Source organism: Sorex araneus, chromosome 5, assembly GCF_027595985.1.
Source record: "Sorex araneus isolate mSorAra2 chromosome 5, mSorAra2.pri, whole genome shotgun sequence".
Taxonomy (NCBI): Eukaryota; Metazoa; Chordata; class Mammalia; order Eulipotyphla; family Soricidae; genus Sorex; species Sorex araneus.
The window spans coordinates 106,737,300-106,762,818 of NC_073306.1; the positions used below are offsets into that span (position 1 = coordinate 106,737,300).

Sequence of the window (25,519 nt, forward strand, 5' to 3'; positions counted from 1 at the left end):
AAGACAGTCTACAGAATGGGAAAGGATATTCACCCAATACTCATCCAATAAGGGGTTGATATAAAGGATATACAAGGCACTGGTTGAACTCCACAAGAAGAAAACATCCAACCTTATCAAAAGATGGGGTGATGAAATGAACAGAAACTTTCTCAAAAAATAAATCCAAATGGATTAAAAGCAAACGAGAAAATGCTGTACATCAGTAATGATCAGGGAGATGCAGACCAAAACAGCAATGATATAACATCTCAAACCACAGACACTGGCCCACATCCAAAAGAACAAAAGCAACCGATGTTGGCGTGGATGTGGGGAGAAAGGGACTCTCTTTCACTGCTGGTGGGAATGCTGACTGGTTCAGTCCATTTGGAAAACAATATGGATGATTCTCAAAAAATTAAAAATTGATCCAGCAATACCACACATGGAAATATATCTCATAGAGGCAAAAATGTAAGTAGAAATGACATCTGCATTTGTATGTCAATTGCAGCACTGTTTACAATAACCAAAATCTGGATAAAAACAGAATGCCCAAAACCAGATGACTGGTTAAAGAAACCTTGATACATCTACAGAATGGAATACTATGCAGCTGTTAAAAAGATGAAGTCATAAAATTTGCATATAAGTGGATCAACATGTAGAGTATCACGTTAAGTGAAATGAGTCAGAAAGAGAGAGAGAGATAGAAAGATCACCCTAATCTGTGGAATATAAAGTATCAGAATGGGAGACTAACACCCAAGAGTAGTAGAGATAAGAATCAGGAGGTGTTCCCCACAGCTTGGAAACTGGCCTCACATGGTTGGGGAAAAAGACAGCTGAGATAAAGAAGGGAACACCAAGTAGTGGATGTTGGTAGGACCCATTCCAATTGAAAGATGCATGCCAAAAGTGGACTATAGACTAAACATGATGGCCACTCAGTACCTCTATTGCAAACTACAACACCCAAAAGGAGAGAAAACAAAAGGGAATGCCCAGCTGCAGAAGCAGGGTGAGGTGGTGGGGGTTGGGGTGGGGGTGGTGGGAGGGATACTGGGAACATTGGTGGAGGAGAATGGGCACTGATGGAGGGATGTAAATGATCACTGTATGACTGAAATGCAAACATGAAAGTTCATAAGTTTGTAACTGTATCTCACAGTGATTCACTAATAGTTTTTTTTAAAAAAGTAAATATTGAAAGTAAATATTGAAATAAATACAATATTTAGTGGGAAAAAAAGAATATGGAATATCCCTGATTTTCACAACCACGACCTACGTCTGGTGCCATTTAAGCTCATTAACAGCCATGATCCAGAGACTCACAAATGAATCTCAGAACAGAGCAGCTCACTGCAGGATGCCTTAAAATTTTAGAATTCCAGGAGCACGGCTGTGAATTGCATACAATTTTTAAAAAAATTTTTTGTTGAATCACTATGCAATAGATCCTTGGAGACATCTCATACTATCCACAACAAGCAATACAAAATAATAATGGTGGTGGGGTTGGTGTTAAAATATTGAGTGGAATCAATTACTAAGAACAACTTTATGAAAATAAAATTTAAAAAAATATATAAAATGCAAAAAAATCAATCTAATAATATGATAGATCCATGTATTTACAAGTTTTATTTTTCTTCATTGAATTTTATACTTTTTAGATTATAGATATTGTACATATTTGTTAGTCCATCACAAGTTTAACTATGTTTGAAGTCATGTACGTGTGTGTGTGTGTGTATGTGTGTGTGTATAGGTTGTTGTAGTTGTTTGGCAGGACACACCTGGCAGTGCTCAGGGAACTACATGTTGTGCAGGGGATCAAACTGGTTTGTCTGAGAGCAAGGCAAGCTTCTTAAGTCCTGAACTCTTTCTGTCCCAATATAATATACTTTTTCTGATACAATTCCTAATATTTTTACATTAAAAATATACCTTGAGTTTCATGGTATGGTATGTCTCATCTGTATATTTTTTATTTATAAATTTGCTTTTCATTTCCTTCCATTTTCAAGTCATTTTTTGTATGTCGACTGCGTATTCTATGATCTTATGGAAATAATTTATTAGCATTACTAAAGTGGGTTTTTGTTTTTGTGATTATAGGAATCTCAATATTAGTTGGTCATATAATTTGCAATTTTAAATTTAACTTGTTTTCTTTGTTTCTTTGACATCTATTACTTTTCATTTTGTTCCTTAATTTACTCTACTGGCTATAATATACACATTAATTGAACTGAAATATAGGAATTCACAATGTGTTTCTAGTCCTAGTAGCCCTGTTTTCTATTTATTTTTAAGTGCAACTATATATAAAGAAAAAATTCACTAGTATTCTCCCATATCCCCTGAAAGCTGGAAACTAAGTCATATGTAAAAACAACATGATTTAAGTAACAGGTAGAACTTAGACAAGAACCACTCTGAATTTTACACAATATTATTTCTTTTTCATTTCTCAACTTAATTCCACAGAACTATTACTGTACAAGATATTCTAGGTTATCTAGTGACTAGCTGATAACACCAGGATTTTTCTTCTAGTGCTATTGAATATGAAACTTTGAGGGATAAAGAGAAACTCAGTTCAGGAAAAATAAAAAATATATTTCTAAAATTACTAATCCAAAAATGTAGGTGCACTCACTGCAGCATTACTTACAATAATCTAGGTAGCTTGCCAGGCTCTCCAAGAGGGGCAGAAGAATCGAACCTAGGTTGGCCATGTGCAAGGCAAATGGACTACCTGCTGTGCTATTGCTCCAGTCCACAATAAATAAACAATGCATAAATATATTTCTATATAAATATAATAAATATATGATAAATACAGCATATAATGTATAAATATTACATAAATATACATATCACAATACATGCCTATGTACATACATATCATAACTATATATACCACAGAACTATATATGCTGTAATATATGTAATTATATAAATATATACATACCAATATATGCACCAACACATATCTATATATACACCAATATATACCAATATACATAGTTATATATATGTCACAGTATGTATTACTGTATGTAAGTATATAATATATATGAGTAATATATATAAACACATATAGGTGTGTGTATGGGCTGGAGTGAAAGCACAGTGGTAGGGCATTCGCCTTTTACGTGGCCAACCCATGTTCGATTCTTCCATCTCTCTCGGAGAGCCCAGCAAGCTACCAAGAGTATCTCGCCCGCATGGCAGAGCCTGGCAAGCTATCTGTGGCGTATTGGATGTGCTAAAAACGTTAACAAATTAGTCTCACAACTGAGAGATGTTACTGGTGCCCACTCGAACAAATGGATGAGCAATGGGATGACAGTGACAGTGACCGTGAGAGATGTGTGTATATATCTGTATGCATGTGTATGTATGTCGCTGTATCACTGGCATCCTGTTGCTCATCCATTTACTCCAGCGGGCACCAGTAATGTCTCCATTCATCCCAGACCTTAGATTTTAGCAGCCTCTCCTTACTTGCTTTTCTCAAGGATTGGAGGCTCTTTTCAGAATCAGGGCAATGAGATTTGTATTGTTATTGTATTAGGCATTTCGAATATGCCACAAGGAGCTTGCCAGGCTCTTCGGTGAGGGCGGGATACTCTTGGTAGCTTGCCGGGCTCTCCTAAAATAGAGTTATGAAACTGATGCAGAAAATCTAAAGTTAGTGATAGTTCAGTAAACCTTCACACCTGATTTTGAAAAAAAATCTATATTTTCTATGTATATTTTATAGAAATCATATTAAAATTCACAATAAAATTAATGAAGTATAAATTCTGAATTCCTCTTTACAGAATAGATTTGTGTTTAATCTTGAGAGTATTTTACTATTGACAGCCCATCGCACACACAATTCTTTGTGTTGCTTTATTAGTTCTATTTCTAGTTGTCTCAAGAGGTTAATGAAAAGAAAGTGTAAACTTACAATTATTAAATAAAAATTTTAAGCTGATGTTGACCCAAAAGCATAATTTGCATTAACTTTTGATACCTACTATTGTTAATAAGTGTGTGTAATAAAAAATATATACAGAAGAACTCTATATTTAGAACTTTGCCTTTCAAACTTCTCTTGGAACATTAACTTCTTGCTGCTCAAGCAATATATTTCTTTAACCTTTACAGTAACATTCATCAACATATACCTTAGTAGTACTGGGACTATTCACAATGGGGACAGCAGGAGTCGCTCTCTCACAGAGCGTATTTAGCACAAATTTCATTTTAATTAATTAATTTTGTGAGTGTAATAATCTCTGAGAGAGTGTTTCAAAGCAAGTTTACAAATTTTACAATTGAGGAAAAAAATTAGAATATTTATAATCCACTGTAGTTTTAAACATGATGTCATGAAACCTTAAGACTCACAAAATTTGTATATAGATCACAAATCACGAAATCCCGTTAATCGTCCATTTCTCGAGCGGGCTCAGTAACCTCTCCATTCGTCCTTTCTCTGAGATCTTAGAAGTCTCTCTTGGCTCGGCCCTCTCAAGAATGTAGCATGGGAGGCTCTTTCAGGGTCAGGGGAATGAGATCCAGCTTGTTACTGTATTTAGCATATGAATACACCATGGGAAGCTTGCAAGGCTGACCCATGTGGCCAGGAAACTCTCAGCTTCTCCCAGAGGGAGAAGTAGGCTACAAGATATGGGAGCTTGCTTTTAAGTCTCTAGGTGCTGACCTTTGATGGAATTACACACACCTGGGTTCCTCTGATGGTACCTTCATGTATGAGGCCTATCTGAACATGTGGAGAGGGGCCTCGAGCATGGCTGTAGCTAGGTTCTGGTGGTCTTCGGCCACTTGGGAGCTCTGCTCAGGGCGGGAAGGGAAGCTGGAGCCCATCCCCTCCAAGGGGCCCCGGGGAAGACAGCCAGGCCTGCGGGCAAGAGACTCTCTGCATATATAGATATCTAGTATATAGATACTAGATATCAAATAGTAATCTATTGCTCTCTATCTTCAAAGGTTGTTTAGGAATAAGATTCTACAGCCCCATTTGTCCATGTGCTGAATTCAATGGAGAGAAGAATATTAAATGTCACAGAATTTATTTTAGAACTTCAACAAATAATCTGAAAAATTACTGTCGTAACAATTCATCAAAATAAATCCTAAGGCAGATATAACAATATCTTTATGAAACTATTGACTAAACATCAGCTTTTGTTCTTAGGCCAGTATTTTATTGTGTCAAGGACAAAATGAAAATTGAAGAGCACTCATGAAAATTCAGACATAAATAGAATTCTTAGTGCTCACATTCTCAAGGGCATACATAGTCTTGCCCTTCCTGAACTTGCATAATTATAAAGGCATTGCCTTACTGTTAACACTATTTAGATACTTGAAGAAAGCATCAAATGCTCTGCAAATCTTAGGTTTTGTAATTTGTCATTTTTAATTTGATCTTAAATAGACAGGATTATACTAGATTGATGTTATTATCTTCTATGAAAAAGGTACAATCTTCAGAGGGAAAAAAAAACCTAGACTCCAGACTTCAATTTCCTGTGCTTGAATTAGACTAATATATACATTCTGTAATTCATTAGTGCTTACGTACAGAGGCTTATGTATCCTCCTGTAAGGAATTCATACATGGTTTCTGTAGTGGTTACCCATGAAGGGATGCACATGTAAGACTGCTGGACTTGTACCATAAATTATGTTTTACAAATTATACCCCAATATCAATTTTATAAGACTTTAAAAAAATATGCTTATAGAAATATCCTCAGGTGAATAGAATATCAGATTCTCTACGTGAACAGACACTAGAAACTTCATCTTATTGTCCATAGAACTTCTAGAGAAATTTCTACCATTTTTAATTACTCACCATTTTCTTCCATCTTTCACCTAAAATTAAGAAATGTTTCTATAAACTATATGTTTAGTGCTAAACTAGAAGTCAATCATTAATTCTTTATTGACTTCTAAAATGTAAGAAACAAGGACTTTTTACAATCCTTTTGGTCATGGGGCCAGAGAAGAGGTAGTGCAGTGGGTAGTGCTGGCTCTGCATGCAGCAGATAATGTTCAAATGCCAGCACTTGAAGAAGGTCCCTTGTGCACCACCAGGAGTGATCCCTGAGCACAGAGTCAGGAGTAAATCCTAGTGAGTGTGTCCCCAAAATGAAAACAAACTAGACAACATTTCTTTTTCCCTTGTGATTCCTTTTCATTAGGAAAAAAAATTATGTCTTCTCAGATAGATAGGAATATAAGTAGATTCTCAATTTGAAAATTTAGTGACAATAGAAAGAATGTTTTTTTCTTTTTGGGTCACACCTGGTGATGCACAAGGTCTACTATTGGCTTTTGCACTCAGGAATTACTCCTGGCGGTGCTCACGGGATCATATGGATGCTGAGAATCAAACCCACATCAGCTTTCGTGCATGGCAAACACCCTACCCGCTATTTCTATTCTATCACTCCAGCCCCATATTATTTTTTTAAAAAAGTTCTAAAAGCTCTGTGACACTGTAAAGGTCTGTGAATTCCAGTTCAAGAAGCCAGGACACAGACCACAGATGGCACAGACAGTACCATAGTGCTATGTTTTATTTAACAAAGAATTATCCAAGTTTGTGATGCTTCAAAAATTTTTTAAATTATAACAGTCAGAAGTAAATCGCATAACTAGATCCTCCCCCCCCAACATACTCTCTGTTTCAACGTTTGCCAACTTTCTCCACCATTTTTTTCTAAATTCTAAGCAGTATGAGAGTGAAGTGAGGGTTTGTGATAATAAATTTCCCATCACTTCAAGTTCAGGTTAGAACTTGACTAAACCTGGGTTTTTATTGTTTCTTTGCTCACAACAATCCTTTTCTGTCTGGAATCACCAAGGTACAGTGAATAGCTATACCTGGATTCAGTAACATTAGGGATGGTTTCTAACATTGATAGCCTGATTTTGAATGATCTAACAGGGAAAATAATCAGATGAAGGAGCAGTATAATTTAATGTTTTATAAAACTAAGATTATGTATCTGAAGTCTCTAGTGGATATTTAGACATGGTTAACAAATAAATTTAAAATCAACCTAATATAGTCATAAAGAATTACTTAGAGGACCAGAGAGGTAGTACAGACTGTGCTACCCACTGTGCTATCCACAGAAAGGAGTAAGAGCCAAATTTCAATGTTGCAAGAACAAGTCTGCCACTTTAGTTGACGTATAATAAGACCTAATTAGAGTACACTTTTTGGCATCCTCATTTAAGAAGTGTGTTTAAAAGTTAAATAAGAACCAGAAAGAACTGAAACATTAAATTATTCCTCTGAGTACAAGCTAAAAGAAATAAAATTTCACATCTGAAAAGAGATGAATGTAGGGTGAAATTACTACTCTCTATGATGATTAATGATTATAATAAATTGTTCTTATACTCTACAGAAGGCTGGATCCCTCATAGATATTGATATATATGTGTATATCCACATGTATGAAACCTTCTGTATATATATGCATATATATACCTTAAATCTGTATATATATTAACTTGCCATCCTTTATATATATCTGTATATATGTATCAGCTATATCTGCATAGAGAGAGAGAGAGAATGGCAAATTAACTTGACTTTCTATAAGCAAGCAACTCTAACAATACAAACACTTTAAGATACTGCAGCATCCAATTGAGAGAGATAAAAAGAGAATGTGTTCAGACCTAGGTGGCTTTTGCAGGAAAAACGCATTCCGCACCTTAGTTGACCTATGCTATTCACTAGTTTCACTAGTTTATCATCTGAAATATCCACCCATATACTGGAAATGTAGGTTTTTTCACTCTGGGTCAGGATATCTTCTTAAAATCATATCTCTTCTTCACAATGTCAGAATTTCTATCCAGATTCTACCTACTCTTCTGGCTTTGACTTATTACCTGTTCACTACTCAACTAGTCCACACAGGAGTAGCTAAAAGCTTTGCAAGACAGGAAATTGTTAAGGGTAATTTGCAGTTCAGACATAGCACTGCTACAGTGCCACACCTCCCAATCATGTGAAAACAAATGCATTCAGACTGGCAGTAAATATACATCCCAAACTGTTTTTCTTAAAACTATAACTAATTTGCTTTTACATTTCCCCAAGCCCTGGGTGCCAGATTTTATAATTTGACCTCTCTAGCTTGTCTTTTACAATTTCTTCCATAAACATCCTTCTGCTCAGCCACAACTGTTGGCTTCCTTGGCCCCTCTCCTTACAAAGTCCTTGAATGACTGCATTCTTGAGAACTGTAGCATAACTGGTATATTCAGGCCTGTCATACACTATACACTCTTACTCTTACTAACAATCAAATCCAGATTCTCAGACTAAACTCTATTCATACTTGCAACCTGTGTTCACTAATCCTACTAAATCTTCTTACTGCAAATACCTGCCACCTTGCCTTGCTATTTTGAGCAGCAGGAGCTGGGACTTTGGCCCAGTTAGAAGATTCTGATTACACTCGTGAGGATGGATAGCCTTTAGCCAAGGTTGGATACGTGGATAAACTTTATTTTGTTTCCCTCTAGTGAGATAATCTGAGCATAAATTCTAAAATTTCACCCCAAAGTACGCCTTGTAGGACAAGCTCCAGATGGTCCCAGGGACTCAGCTACACTTTGCTGAGTACTTCCCCTCCCTGCCTCCATTACTCATGTTTTTTTTTTTCTAAATCAATTCATAACAACAGAAATACCTACCTCAAAATTTGTTGTCAAATGAACCCATCCTAAAATAAAGTCTATATATATGTTTACATCTATATATCTCTATATGTGTGGTTTCCAAAGAGAAATTTCTCTTTGTTTGTGTAATATTAAAATGTATCCCACACTGACATAAAAATAATCCTGGTCTTTGTATGTGTAGAGGGCTACTACAACCACTCACTTACTTGGAGAAATGGTATGTATTAGTCTAAGTAGATACTGCATAGACTGGTACAGTTCAAATGTTTTTATTATTGAAAGCTCTGTGTGATATTTCTTAATGAACACTCTGTGATCTGTGATATAATGTGGGAAATCTGGCCTCAAACCTTGTTCTATATATTGCCTAACAATTCCAAGAGATTGATGAGAAATGTTTTTTACCTTCTGTTCATAAAAACAAAATTAGATTCCCTTATGTACTTTTGTTTGATTCTTCATTCTGCTATATAAAATCTTAACAAATCTTACAGGAAATACATCTTATAGTTTGTGCATTAACAGTTAAATGTGCTCATTTTCACATTGCATATTTATTATATCTTATATAAATAAATATACAAAAATAATATTGTTTTTTCTAGTAGAAGTGACACTGGGGATGCTATGATTTTCTAGAGTTTAAATGGTTGTAAGCATTGGCATTATGGTGAAGAAATAAAACATGTCTCAATCTCATTGCAGGCATTCCAGATGGTGAAGTATGCTGCACTGATTCAATAGGAATAAAGCAAACTTACCCGGATCATCATGACTGAACATCTGATATCATGAATTGTGTCATAGATCTTTTTTGAGATGTCCACAAATTGATTATCATCAAACACATCCAAAGAATTTTTGCTTAAGGCTTCCAAGGCAATGTTCACTTGTTTTACAAACTCAGGAATTACTGTTAAAATAAAGAGGAAAAAGAATATTGATTCCACTGTATTTTGAGATTTGGATTGTTTTTTTAGGAATTAATCACATTTTTTAAAAAAATTATTTATTTAATTACCATGATTTGCAATACTATTAATCACAGCTTCTTGCATCTATCCTTGCAAAACCACATCCATTACCAGAATGCCTACTTCACCAATGTCCCCTAAAATCTGCTCTCATCTGCAAAATCTTCCTCAGCCCCTTGCTCAGTCCCATAGATCAACTTTCCAGTTTGTTTGTCTTTTCAATGTCTTGCTCCCTTATTATTTATCTTTACTTTATTTTATTCAGAGACTCTCTTTTTAAGTTGTCTCTTTTTTTTTTCTATTCAGAAAATCCTATTTATTTTTTGTTTGATTTCTGAGTGATTCTGTTTGTGCTTAATTTTCATTTTCAAAGCATGGTGGTCTAAGAGGATATTAGATATTATTTACGTCTTCTTAATTTTTTGGAGATATGTTCTGTGACCCGGCATGTGATCTATCATGTAGAATGTCATGTGTGCATTGTATAGTCAACTTTTAGAAACGAGAAGGGTCTCTATGTGTCTTCTCGGTCCTCTCTTCCATTTCTTCTTCCAAGGCTAGTTTTCCCTTGTTGAGATTTTGCCTAGTTGATCTATCCCGTGGTGATAGAGGAGCTTTAAAGTCTCCTGCTCATATTGTGTTGCTGTCAACAGCTTAGTTCAGATCACTAACAGTTGTCTTATATATTTGGTGTTACACCATTAGATACATATATGATTAAGTCTGTAAGTTGCTCTGAACTCATTCCTTGATCATTATTAAATAAACATCTCAATGCCTTATAACCTTTTAAATTTGGATTTGATGTTGATTGACATAAGTATGGCCACACTAGAAATTTTAGAGAAAATTGTTTGTCTGTAGGAGTTTTCCAACCTTTGATCTTTAGCCGGTTTGAACAATCATTTCTTTAAAATAATATTTAGTAGATTATAAAATATGTTTCTCCAAGTGAAAAGAAAGGAAATTTTGTTAGGATAATCTTGGATCATTAAAAGTAAAAGGAATCAAAGACATCTGATTTAAATATTATTTTACATCTTTATGTCATTTGTTTTTAACAAGACTATAAAACATAGTAATTCCTTACCATATTCAATAGAAGATTCCAGAAATTAAAAAATATTTTGTATGAATAACATTGGAATTATAAACATAAATATCTTCAAAGAATAAAAACATGCAAGTCACTAAATGAAAAATATAATTAAATTTATCAAATAAGAATTTTGCTCTATGGAGGATAAAATCATCCAATCTAAAGAATGATTTTAAGTTTATAAAAGAGAAGCATTTTATATGGTTACAAAATATTAAAAAATATTTTTTCTTTATAAATCTGTGAATGGGGCACACCATTATTTGCAGTTCTACCTTCCATATTTGTACAAGGGAAAGTGGTGGTACAAAGTGGTGGTACCTGAGCTCTCAAATTTAATTTAGTCCCCTCGATCATTCACCTACTGAAGTGTAGCATTTATATCCAACTTCTTAGTATCTATATGTGCCAGCATTATCACTACACTTTTCTCCTCTATCCATTATCTCATCATACTTCCCAATAAAAATGTCACCTTGACTCATGCTTATATTAAAAATTAAATTCATTAAATTTAAATAAAATTTAAAATTCAGTTCTTCAATCATGTCATATTTCAGGAGCTTAAACACATATATGGTCATTAACTATTGTTTGAGGAATGGAGATATAGAACATTTCTATCATCACATAAATTTCTTTTGGAAGATTCTATAGTGAGATTCCATTAAGGCACTGCCTCAATGTCAGTGGATAGGATAGCAAAGCCAAGGAGCTGCTAACATATTTCTTTTCTTAGGAGAAATGTAGCAAATCATAAATCCCATCTATATTAATATAATTCCTAAAGTAGATCTCTAATCTGTTGTTTTTTTATTTGGCTCTGAATTTAGAACTATGTCCATCTACCCATTGCAAAAATACACCTACATTTTTCATAATATCTCATGCTGGATAAACATATGAAAATGTATATACATATATATATATATATATTTGTACTTGGAAAAGCCTTATATACCCTTAGCCCCCAGTCCCCCATAAACACCATTTTCTATCTTGGTGCCCAGCCATCCATGAAGAAAACCAAGGTGTCTTCATTGATTTCCTATTCTTTTTTACCCTACATATATTCAAATGTTCACTAAGTGCAATTTCCTCTGCCATAAAAGTTTCTTTTAGATTCATTGCCAATTCATTGTCTCTAACCATCATTATCTCCTGCCTGAGTGCTCACTAAAGCCATTTTCCTCTCTATGCTCTCTCATCTTTCAGACTCATTATAATCGTAGAAGTCTTAAGAATAAGTAAAAAAGTATCTTCTAGAAAATCAAATTAGGACTTAGTAAGTTTTTTGTTGTTGTTTACTGGGGTCACACTTAGCTGTGCTTAGGGTTTGCTTCAAGTTCTGTACTCAGGATTCATTCCTAGTGTGGTTTTTCCACTTGGGGTGTTGAGGGTCAAACCTGGATTAGAAGTATGCAAGTCCAGTGGCTTGACCATTTGTATATATGGTCCCTCAATGAATTTTTTAATAAGTTATGTCCTTACACAATTTGTAATTTTCAATGGTTGCTTATTTTTTTCTGTTTTTATTCTGTGTCTATGATGATATATTGAATATAAGGTAATCAAATTAATTAAGTTATTGAATGAGTAAATGCAAACTGCGAAAATTAGAAAGAAATATAGATAAAATGCACCATATTCTGCTTGCATTTCAGTATGATTTAGGTTCTGTTCTCCCTCAGGAAACTCACATATTTAATTAGTTAATCTTAAATTATAGTAGAGAGAAACACATTTAAGAAAATGTGTCCAGTTATTCAGTTCTATTAGTTTCCAGGAGTGAACAACAAAACCTCTACCAAAACTGACACTACAAGATAGTTACTACTTCTGGCCACTTTCACATCCTCTATTAACTCTAAAGACACAAGCAAATACTGTGACATATAGTTTCAATGTCTGTGATATCCCATTATTTATAAAACTTTATTCATAATCCCCTCAGAAAAATAGGTTTTTCTTTTCTACCAAATAATCTATTCATATAACAATAATAACTGAATTAACACCTTTAACCAGTAACCGGCATCTTTACAATGATGAAATTGTATCTTGTTATGTACATTTTTGCAGAAAAATATAGTCCACAAAACATCAGTAAAAGTTCCCACTGTTTGTGATACAATGTGAAAAAGATTCGAGATATTTTAAGGACCATGCATTGTCTTTTCACTATTGTAATTATTTCATATTAATCTCTAAGAACATATCAATAATATTAGCATGAATTAAAATAACGTAGTCTAGAAGAAAATATTTAATTTCTGAAGTATAAATGAAAGTAACTAAACTATTCAAAGTTGACACACATTCCGTTTTTTTTTCACTAGCTTGAACATCAGTGTGGTTGTGCTTTACTCAGACTACAGACACAGTGTTGCTTGGATCAGTCCAGGCCTTGTTTTGAATGATTTTAAGAAAATAAAAAGCAAGTATAACTTGGTACCCCAAAACTGGAAATTTTGAAGGAATTAAAAATTAAAAACCGGTAGACAAATCTATCTTGAATCAATAATCAATGATCTAAGTTTCAATGATAAAGTTTGTATATATAATATAGATACCATGATGTACAGTCATTGATCAAAAAGCAGGATGCCTTAAATAAATTTACTTTAGTGAATTAAATGCTAAGTAGAATAAACTTCTCTGTTCTTTGAAGGGCATATTTATTAAACAAAAATGGCCTTTGAACATTATCATATCAAATAAAAGTATTTTTTCTATTTTATACTGCATTGTTAAGGTAGTTTATAATTCTTTAGATGGCTACACATTTCCTATGAACTTGACTCAGAATATTTTTTTTTTTTAATTTTTATTATATCACCATGTGGAAAGTTACAAAGTTTTCAGGTTTATGTCTCAGTTATACAATATTCAAACACCATCCCTTCACCAGTGCCCATATTCCACCACCAAAATCCCCGGTACACCCCCCGCCACAGCCCCCCCAACTGTATAACTGATGAATTTCACTTCATTTTCTCTCTACCTTGCTTACATTCCATATTGCAAAACAAAACTCACTATTGTTGTTGGAATTTCCCTCCAATGAAGACAGCCCTACTAAGGAAGCGTTTGATAATTGGTTTGTCATTAAAAGATTGTATGTTTTAAGTTTTTAGAAAAGGTCGCGCGGCCGCGTTAGCGGCCGCGCGGCTCGGATGTGTTCCAGTCCCGCAACCCAGAGCCGTGTTAGTTGCTTCTCAGTGTCGCCAGGGTTCCATCCGGAGAAGGTGTACCAGCTGTACCTCCTCCGTCTGGATCCCCGGTGTTGTTGGCCCGGATTCGGGTCCGGAGCATTTCTCCGGCCGTGTTGCTCACCAGACTGCCTGGCCTCTTCTCTGTTGAAGGTGGGAAGATGGCGCCGAGGGTGGGTCGAGGGCGGGGCTTCAGAATATTTTTTTAAGTAGTTAATATTCATTGAGTGCTTGCTCATCTTAGATTGTGTTAAGCATATTGTACATATCTTTTGTTCATCTAAACAGTTGTCTGTGAAATAAGAACTACTATTTTAATATATTATAAAATATTACGATGAGGAAACTGAGGTCAGACAAATAAACATATAACGGGCTAGTAATTAGGACTCCAGGATTTACTCCCTGAACCCCAAGCTGCACTGCCTCTAACTGATAATTAAAATCCTTGAGGCATTTTGAATTTTAGTACTCCTGGGGGAATTAATGTTAATCTTCTGGCAATGAGATTAATTCGCCAATATCTCCTAGACTTTGATTCTTTCTCTGGTAATAATTCAAGAATATTTTATCTCTTCTTAATCCTTGCTAAATTAACTAGGAGTACTTGAAAGTAAGCGAGGGTACATAATTATTGGATTGAGTCAGAAAAGAACTCCTATTCATTACAGTTAAAAATCTGAAATTTTGTCAACCAAATTATATTTTATATTATTAATATAACTGATATAAAGTAATTTTACTATTATCTTTAAAATTACTAATTTGTCTTCAAAGTTTACATAAAATTAAGTCATCATTTCTTTATGTTATACTAACTAGAAGGACTTAATAATAGCAGATGTGCAGTCAAGCATATGCATTATTTCTCTATGATTCATACTTTTAAAACTATTTAACATTGATAATTGTGGTTCATATATATTCAAAAAATATTACAAAGCCATATGGTGAATCAGGCACCGTTTGGTCCCTCACAAATTGTACATCACACAATTCCATGAACAGGGAGAGGATGCATTTTTTTTCACTTTCCTAATGAGAGAATCAAGAATCAGAACAAACATCACATCACACAGTTAACAAGGTCAGTATTTCTGACCTCATTATAATCATGTACCTTTCAAACATCTGGAATAGTTTCAGAAAAGTAAAGCAAAACAAGTAATAAACTAACACAGAGAAAATACTGCTTACTGATCTTTTTTTCCTCTAGGAAATATCTTTTTCTACATATCAAACTCTGTGTCCTGAATATGTATAGCTTTGGATTGCCCTAGTGACTCACACAATTAATTTCCTTTTCCTAAAGCTTAAATTGAAAAAAATCTCAATGTTTTTAAAAAGCCCAGTTTTATTAATTAATAATATTTCTGAATTAAGTTTTAAAATTGCAAAATCACTACTTTGTATTAGTAATTATTTTCTGATGCTTTGTCTTTATGAATCTTCTTATATGAAACTAATTGGTTAAATAAATATGAAAAAGTATTAAAAGTTGAACCTGGACCATAAAATCGAATCTGATGATCTTGATTAGCTTACATGTCACTTTTTTAAAAATGATACTAATACATTACCTTTAAAACATTTATTTTTGATTAGCTTCTGTGTATCAATATATTTTACAATATTTAAATCATAAATACAATTTCCTACATTAAACTCTATGTCATCATTTTTTGAGAATTCTTATCCACATTATACCTGCGATATGTGTCCAGTAGAATATAGCTTCCGTGATGGTATATGTTACTAATTGCACCATGGGAAAAAAGATATCTTGGTTGTTCTCCCCATATTATTTTTCGGGGGGAAGTTTAGCTGCTGTGTTGGAGCACGCGGCGCCACTCCAGTTCGGTGCTCTTGAGCTACTGTGTATGGACCAGATCGGCGGCTCCTCCTTGTGCTCTGCTTCTGTGTGTGCCACTGTGCTCTCTTCTGTCTGTCTCTCTGTCTCTGTCTTTGTAGTCTCTCCTCTCGTATCTTCCGACCTCTCTCTGTCTCTGCTTCTGTATCTCCTTCGTCTGTGCTGTCTCCTTGGCTTCTGTGTCTTCTCCGTGTGTCGTCTTCTTCTTCTGTCTCCCTTGTCTTCATCTTCTTTGCCGGAAGACAGGACCGCGGCGCTTGGGGTCGGCGTGCCGGCCACTCGGCCGGCAGTCCGGAGGGGAGGGAAGCCCGGGGTGCTCCAAAAAATGTGTTGATGTTTAAGCTTGCAACTCTTGGAGTAATTTATTTCAAATAAAGTTCTATACCACTAACTGGAAAGTTCTATTCTAATAAAATAGTCTTGCCAGTTTGGGTCATGCAAATGGAATAATATTCTATAGCTACTCTTGGGTATTAGGCTTTAAACATTAAACATATGAATCTCCCACACTATTATTGCAATTTTGCATCATTTATTCCCATTACTATCTAGTACAGCATTGTATAATTATACCAAAATTCCATTATGTGATTAATGAGCATTAGCATAATTTGCTATTTGTGAGTGTTAGATCATAGTACATTTATTTTGGGGTTTTAATAGATTAGTAATTTTGTACTTATTCTGAAGGAAATAATGACATATTTTCAAGCACTATTATTAAGTCATATGTGTCATGTTCTTTGGCATGGCTGAAACAACAGTGGTTGAAACAAGTATCAACCCAAGTGTTCTAGAGCTCCTATATTTTACGTTTTAAGCTTCTGGATGGTGCATTTTTCTTCCTTTTAATATCAATCTCATACGTAAAGTTCAGTACTTAGCAGGCATCTTGAGCCATAGAAACAGGAAAAGAAGTTTATTTAGGAGGGTTTAGGAGAAAAGGATCTTAAAAAACGCTGACAGGTTGCAAAGGCTCCTAGTAGGAGTTAGACTTTTTTTTTTTTTTAATCTGTGGTATTGAGGTAGATCTTCACATTTTAATAAGGATTTGGAAGGGTTTGACAATACCTGAACCCATCTCTAAAACTCAACTCTTTCTGACCATTTCCTTAAAATTTTGTACCATTTTCTGTCCTTCACTAACTTCTACCATTCTGCTATTTTTTTACATTCAGTGTAGATATCAGATTTTTGTTGGAACTTTCTCTAGTGACCAACTGCAAGCGTAAAGAAATCTTGTTGCTTGGATATACTAATATTTTATACTTAGCTTTAAAAAGCACTAACTGTGGCAATAACCTTTTTTCGCTTAGGATACTTCTAGGTATCAGAGGCAGATTTCAAGTTCAGCTAGTCAGTCTCCGAATCTGTATCCATTTCCACTATAGTGAGAGCAAGAATTCAAGCATAAGCTCAAATTCAAGAATAATGCTCCTACAACACACCCTCAAACATTTGAGAACACTGAAGATAAAAGAACTAGACCTTAAGAAAAATGACATCCAGAAAATATTCTAATGAAACTACCATGAGACTTTTCAAGAACAATTCTGGTTGGAGAAGGAAAAATCAATGAATGCAAATTCTAAAAAGAAATTATTTTAAACTTGAAAGTATAATATTCAGTACAAAATAAAAGAAAACGAAACTTAAATACTATACAACCAAATTAGTGGTTATCATAAGGAATGGGGATGGTTAAAATGAGGACAAAGGTAATTTTTGTGCTATTAGTGATGAGCTTAGTGAAGTATTCATAGGCACACATTTATAATAATGCACATTGGAATCTTATATAATTCTATGATTTTAGTTTAATTTTTCAAAAGTTAACAGGACGATAAAATTCTTTCTAACATGCCATGAGACAAAATGTTTAAATTTCATAGCTCTTCATTATATATGTACTTGGAAATAGACTCTTAAAACCGACATAAATTAAAAAGAGCAAATTATGAGGCCAAAAAGCAAAATGTACTGTAACAAATACTCATAGAATAATTATATGATTATTATATGTGTATGTATGAATATACATGACATATATGGTAGCACTGTAGCACTGTTGTCCCATTGTTCATAGATTTGCTTGAGCTGGCACCAGTAATATCTCTATTTTGAGACTTATCGTTACTTTTTTGGCATATCGAATACGCCATGGGTATCTTTCCAGGCTCTTTCATGGGGGCGGGATACTCCGGGTAGCTTGCTGGGCTTTCCAAAAGGGACGGAAGAACTGAACCCTGCTTGGCCGCATGCAAGGCAAATGCTTATATGCAAATAAACATATATATATATATATATATATATCAGTGCTATTATATATGCATATATCTTCTCTATATACATGTGTGTATATGTGTATATATACATATATACATATATATAGAGAGAGAGAGAGAGAAAGAGAGAGAGAGAGATTGATTCTGAGACTGAGTACTTAAACTTGAAACCTGCCTCTGGTACCTAGAAGTATCCTAAGCAAAGAATGTTATTGCCACTGTGTCACTGTTAGTGCTTTTTAAAGGTAAGTCAAAAGTATTAGTATGTCCAAGCGACAAGATTTCTACTATATATGCACATATATTCATATATATAAACCTATTTTTTATGGATACACTGAGAAAATAAGTAAGGATTTTTATAGTTTTAAAGTCAAGATTCTCATTATGAAGAAAGGGTATACTACAGTGAATTGGGAAATGACTAAGTGGGAGCTGACTGAGAACATTAGGTATAGGATTGCATTGCATTGGGGATATCAGCACAAGTTTATTTTTTCACATATCAATTTAATATGTGCATAACGTGCTAGTTTTGGTATAATTACTTTTGGTATAATAAAGAAGAAAGAAGAGTACATTTTAATATGTTTTTACACACATTTTAAAGAAGACACATGAAATATAAGTAAAAAGATAAAAATACTAAGTAAAGGTTAGGTATAGGGCTGAAAGGGGGAATTAAAGATTCATCTCTAAAATATTTTTTGTATTTTTAAATTTTTTAAGAAGGTAAATTTTAAATCTTCTTGCAAAAGTAGATTTTTTAGTATTGTAATTTATAATTATATTTTAATTTTTATTGTAAAATGATAATTCTACATGTTGAAAAATTTTCAATTTCGAACGGGGAACCCTAAATCACACTCAGATAGTACCAAATGAAAAACTAAATGTTTTGAAGATTCAAACTGCACCATTGAGTAACTTGTACTACTGTTTCAAGTACTACTATTCAAATAGGTAGCTCCTAAGCATCCTAGTCAGACTTCTACATTATATTAATACAGTAGATAAAATAAAAATTCACTTTTTATGTTTTCCTATTACAAGTGGCCTCCATTTAAGGCAATGAATATCTAATCATTTCCAACTTCTGTAAGGTCTGTTTGGTTGCATGATTGCAAATATTGGCAAATGAACCTTTGTTGAATATCTGTCAGTTTGGAGGCACCGATTTAGATTCTAGAAGAGTAAAATAACTATGATTGTGTTGTTTATCTGAGTATACCTGATCAGTATTAATTATAAAGTGTTGGGGAGATAACCTCTTTATGCTTAGTAATTTATCATATATGATCTTATACCATTCTCAGATTTGTTGGTAAGTATATAGCTATCTAGATAAAAGTATAGGTGACAACCTAAAAGGAAAAACATTTTGTGAGAAACTGTAGTGGATATCTTTGTTGTATTAGTTATTTTAGTCCTATGAAGATTATAGGATCCCATAGTTGATGAAATTATGCTAGTTCTGAATAGTTAAAAATGTCTGACATTTCAGTTTCAACATGCTATCTTTACTCAAGCAGAGTTTAAATTATTTTTTTGTGAATTGTAATATAACAGTAAAATATTACAGACTTAATATCATGGTAAAAGAAGTCTTATTTTTTCTATAGTAGATGAGCATGGCATCTTTTCAAGAACTATCTTGTATGCATATAAGGAAGATTGAGAGTTTTTTAAGTACAAATTCATTTTTTCTTTCTCTAACTCTAGATCTTCCTACTATTGCAATAAACATCTTAAAACTTTGAGGAGCACAAATTAATAATATTCAAAACTATAAGCATCCTAATTAATTAGACATATTTTTCTAGACAGTTGAATATAAATTAATTTTAGAATTGAGGGAAGAGTCTGTTGCATTGAATCACTCATTTTACTAATACTTTTAGAATAAAAATGTTTTAATGCTGGAAAAGACTAAGGCAACTAAAGTGACTTGTTTTACTAATATTTACCCACAAAATATGTTCTTGTGTAAAATATGTTTTATGTAAAAAAGTATATAAATAATATTTAAGAAAGTTTGTTAAAGTAAGTCAAGATTTTTCACTATTCTAAATTTTTAAATATAAAAATACAGAAACCTCTGTTAATATATGGTGGGATTTGTAAAGTATCCACCAAAAAAGGACTGAAGTTCTTATGTGAAATTAAGAAACTATTATACTTCCATTCTAGCATAAATATTCTCAAGATCCATCTAGCATAGATACCTTCTGGAGTTTTTTTTCTAACCATGCCTGAATTGTTGTCACTTTATCTGAATATATTTGGCTAACGCAATAAATTGTTTGAAAAATGATAAACCAATATCACAGTCAACAGTACAAAACTAAAAACCTCTCGTCTGAGGTCAGACACAAGCCAACATTACTATTCCATATAGTTTTGGAAGTCCTCATCATAATAATCAGGCAATAAAGCACTGTAGCACTGTCCTCCCACTGTTCATCGATTTGCTAGAGTGGGTACCAGTAATGTCTCCATTGTGAGACTTGTTGTTACTGTTTTGGCATATCAAATATGCCAAGGGGGAGCTTGTCAGGTTCTTCCGTGTGGGTGGGATACTCTCGGTAGCTTGACAGGCTCTCTGAGGACAGAGGAATCGAACCCGGGTCGGTCATGTGCAAGACAAACGCCCTACCTGCTGTGCTATCTCTCCATTCCTACATATATACATACATACATATATATGTATATCTATATACAAATATTTATATGTGCGTATATATACACACACACACACATATATATATATATATATATATATTAGAAGGCTAATATTCATGGCCAGGGAAAATGGGCTAGGAGAACCAGTCAATGGATGGAATCAACCACAAGTGTGTGTGGTACGGAGGGTAGGTAAGATAGAAAGGGTAACTGTGTGACAATAATAGCTGGAAATGATCATGTTGGACAAGAACTCAGTGTTTAAAAGTAGGTAAAGGAATATTCCTGATACCCTTTCAGTATCTGTATTGCATAGAAGCATTCTGGGAGTTTGCAGGGTCGGGGATTGATGTGAGGGAAACTGGGGAACTGGTGTTGGGAAATGTACACAGGTGGAGGGATAGTTGTTGGAAGACTGTAAGACTGAAACCTAATCATGAACAGCTTTATAACGGTCAAAAATAAATAAAAAGGGGGCTGGAGTGATAGCACAGAGGGCAGGGCGTTTGCCTCACTCTCGGCCAACTGGGTTCGAGTCCCAGCATCCCATATGGTCCCCTGAGCACCACCTAGAGTGATTCCTGAGTTCAAAGCCAGGAGTAACCCCTGAGAACTTCGGGGTGTGGCCCAAAAGAAAATAAACAAGTAAATAAATAAATAAACAAATAAATAAAATTAAACAGTATCCAGGCTTGTTCATGCCCGTGTTCTCCCTTGGACACACATCCTACTCGCTCGTCTTGATGTTTCTTAGCTTTCCCATTTCCACTAAATTCTCTATCCTCACAGCTTTCTAAATAAATCCCAATAAAACATATCTTGCTTCACCAAATAAAGTCAGAGAACCAAAGTCATAAAACATCTAAAATTCAAATTAATAAAAGATGCATTTAATACATAAAAGCTATAAACAGTTGCTAAGAGAAATAGAAGATGATATCAGAAAATGGGAAAGCATTCCATGTTCATGGATTGAAAGAATATATATTGTCAAAAATCATCCTACCCCAAGTATTATATATATTGACTGCAATCCCCATCAATAGGCCAATAAGAATTTAGGATGAACTGCATTGAAATATAGATGAAATCATAAAATTTCCTGAAGCCATTCTGAGGAGCAACAACAAAAAAGATTAAAAATATTGTATTCCTTGATTTTATATCATACTATAAAGCTACAGTAATCAAAATGGAGTAATAGTGAAAAAAAACCTCTCAGAATAATAGAATAAACAGAGGCAAGAAGTCAACTCTCAGATATATAAATAGTCAACCTATGACAAATAAGCTAGGTATGTGAAATGGAGAAAGCCTCGTTAATAAATGGCACTGGGAAAACTGCATAGATGCATACATGCAAAAAAATGAATTGATACTTCCGATCATACATAAAAGTTAATTCAAAGTTTACTAAAGATCTCAAAATTAGACCAAAATGCATAAAATCCAGAGAGGAAAACAGATATAACCTTTCAGAATATTGACCTCAGAGGTAATCCTTAATGAATTGTCTTCATTGGCAATTACCCTAAAATTAAATACGCAAATGAAAGTACTTCAATCTGATACAGTTCTGAATATCATAAAAATTCAGGCAAATATTAAAAGACACCTTTCAATGGAAGAATGTATTTGAACATCTTATTTTTGACAAAGGCTAATGTCCAAGATTTGTAAAATATTCACAAAGTTGAGCAATAACAACAAAAATCTAATAGCCTCATCAAAAAATAAAAAGAGAAGGTGAACAAACATTTTTTTGAAGAGGACAGACTAGTGGGTATTAGGTATGTCACAAGTGTTCAGCAATTCTTAACAGGAAAATGCAAAACAAAATATCAAGGTATCATCTCATATCAGTTACAATGGCATACATCAAAGATTGCAAATCACCAATGTTGGTGGAAATATGGGGAAATGGAAACCTTACTCTGTGGTGCAATGTCAAATGGTTCAGTCTCCATGGAAAACAGTATGGAGACTTTAAAAACAAAGAATAGAACATCCAGATGACCCAAGGTGGGGGGAGGCACGGGTGAGTAAACTCAGGGCTATCTGCTGGCCCTGCACTCAGAAATCACTCCTGGCTATACTTCCATAAACATATGTGGGTGCCAGGGATTATGCCACCAGGGATCACCAGCAGCTACATGCATGGCAGGAGCTATACCTGCTATACTATCTTTCTAACCCCATCAATCATATCCTTTATTAAATGTTATAAAGAAACAACTGCAACTTTTAATTTTAATATTTCTGTATTTTATCATTTATTTAATAGTAATATTATTTTTTTCTACATGCAGTGCTGTTCCTCCATGCCCACCAGCAGAGTGACAAAATCCTTCCACTAATTCCCCAAGATGCCCTCCCCTACCCCCCCGCCTAATACCCTAATGGTCAGCATTTCATTTAGCAGTTCTATTGACAATATCTAAGAATTTCATTTGAGGTTTTCAGATCCCTTGCATTCTTTCTTTATATTACATATAAGACACTTTTGTATCTTTTTCTGGATTCATAATTTATGATTTTTCAATGTGTCTAATTTGAATAAATTATAAGCACATTTAAACTCAATTTAAACAAAAATGAAGCAACAGTTCCCTCCATCAAATTTGCTGACATTCTGAAACTCGGTGTTTTAATAAATGCAATTCCTATCTATTTAAGCAATGAATATGTCTGGGATTTACAATTGACTCCCTTTACCTAGATCCTCACCTGTTGTGAAACACGACTATATTTTTTATCTCATCACTGTATCACTGTCATCCGATTGTTCGTCGATTTACTTGAGCGGGCACCAGGAACGTCTCTATTCCTCCCAGCCCTGAGATTTTAGTAGCCTCCCCTTACTCGTTTTTCCCAATGATTGGAGGCTCTTTTAGGTTAGGGGAATGAGATCTATCCTTACTGTTTTCGGCATATCGAATACACCACAGATAGCTAGCCAGGCTCTGCCCATGCGGACAGGATACTCTCAGTAGCTTGCCGGGCTCTCTGAGAGGAATATATATTACTCTCTATGATTTGCTGTCTATTGTCTGAACTCCATCAAATATGGTGTGGTAATTATGGAAAATGGGTAGGAAGTGTCTTATAACGTGGCGAAGAGGCCGTGCAGTCCAGAAAGCAGCCTGGAGCATGGTGGCGGTTGGGTAGTGGAGGTTGGCAGCCAGGGCTAGGTCCCTTGGGGCAGGGAGGGTTCTCACTTGCTCCCCTCTGGGGTGCCCCGAGTGAAAACAGCATAAGATTTTTAAATTAAAATCTTTTTCTAAAATGCCATTATTGCTGCTATATTTAACATATTCCTATTCATATCTTGCATTAGTGAGACTGGCATGATAATCTCCTTAACTCAACTGCTATAAATAACTCTTATTTATTTTCTAATATATATATATACACACACACATATATATATATATACTATTTCTATATTTCTTTTTTTTTTGAGCAGTGCACTGGGCTTACTCCTGGCTCTGTGCTCACTTCTTTGGGTCACAGGGCACCATATGTGGTGCTGGGGATCAAACTCAGATCGACCTCATCCAAGGCTAGCACCTTACCTGCTGTACTAGCTCTCCAACCTGTATGCTATCTTAAAAAGAGTTGTAACAACCTTTTTTTGCAGGGAGAGGGGTCACACCCGGTTATCCACAGGGGTTACTTCTAGCTCTGAACTCAGGAATTACCCCTGGTGGTGCTCAGGAGACCATATGGGATGCTGAGAATAGAATCCGGGTTGGCCGTGTGCAAGGCAAAAGCCCTACCCGCTGTGCTATTGCTCCAGCCCCATATTTCTATATTTCTAATAATATTATGGTAATTGTTCTAAGCATCAATGCCAATTATTTATCTGATCTGATGAACTCCCAATTGTTAATAATATAAAAACCAAGTATTTTATTGTCTTATTAATTGCCTCCATAATTTGTTCACCTTCAGCCCAACTCTAGAAATTTCACAAAGATTTTATATTCCTAAATCATTCTAAACAACCTAAAGTTTTCCTAAACACCATCTTACTTACACTTCCAATATGGCTCAATAATCACTTTCTACAATATGTCCTTATTCAAATACTTCATAATAGTAGTTCCTTTCCCCAAACTTTAAGAGTTTGCCTATATTTAGATAACAGCTGTTCATGGGACCTTTTAACTCTCCTCTTTCCCTTCTTCTACCCGTTTCATTAAATAGCATTCTTCTATGCATTTTTTTCTCATCTTGTTAGTTATCATCCTATTTTATGGTACACAGATAAAGCACTTAAGTGATAACATAATACAAACTGTGTATGTTTCCTACTTGTATGCTTACTACTAGTTTCTTTCATCAGATTTACTATTCCCTCTGTACTTTTGTTCTCCATATTCAATCATATGTACCATTAAGTCTAAATTTTTTCCTTCCAAATATGTTTATGAAACATTGTTGATGCTCAGTAATTGTACACTGAGGGAATTTGTTTTGCCAGTTCAAGTTGTTACTATTCAATAACCCCATTCAATGCATCCTTGTACTAGATAAGAACTTTGTAAGCTGCATAATTATTTAAGAATTCATAATAAATTTAGTTTTAAATAATTCACTTACACATTTTATAATAAAAGGAATCATTAAGTCAGATGTAGAACACTTAATGTGATTATTTCCTT

General features: G+C 34.3%; 1 protein-coding gene across 1 annotated transcript in view; it reads right to left on the bottom strand.

Moving 5' to 3' along the window:
* Nucleotides 1-25,519, bottom strand: part of CTNNA3 (catenin alpha 3) — a 1,605,010-nt gene that overhangs the window by 287,292 nt on the left and 1,292,199 nt on the right. The window contains exon 12 of the mRNA XM_004617094.3: nt 9,492-9,643. Within this exon, the coding sequence (XP_004617151.1) occupies nt 9,492-9,643 (152 nt within the window). The remainder of the gene's footprint in view (nt 1-9,491; nt 9,644-25,519) is intronic.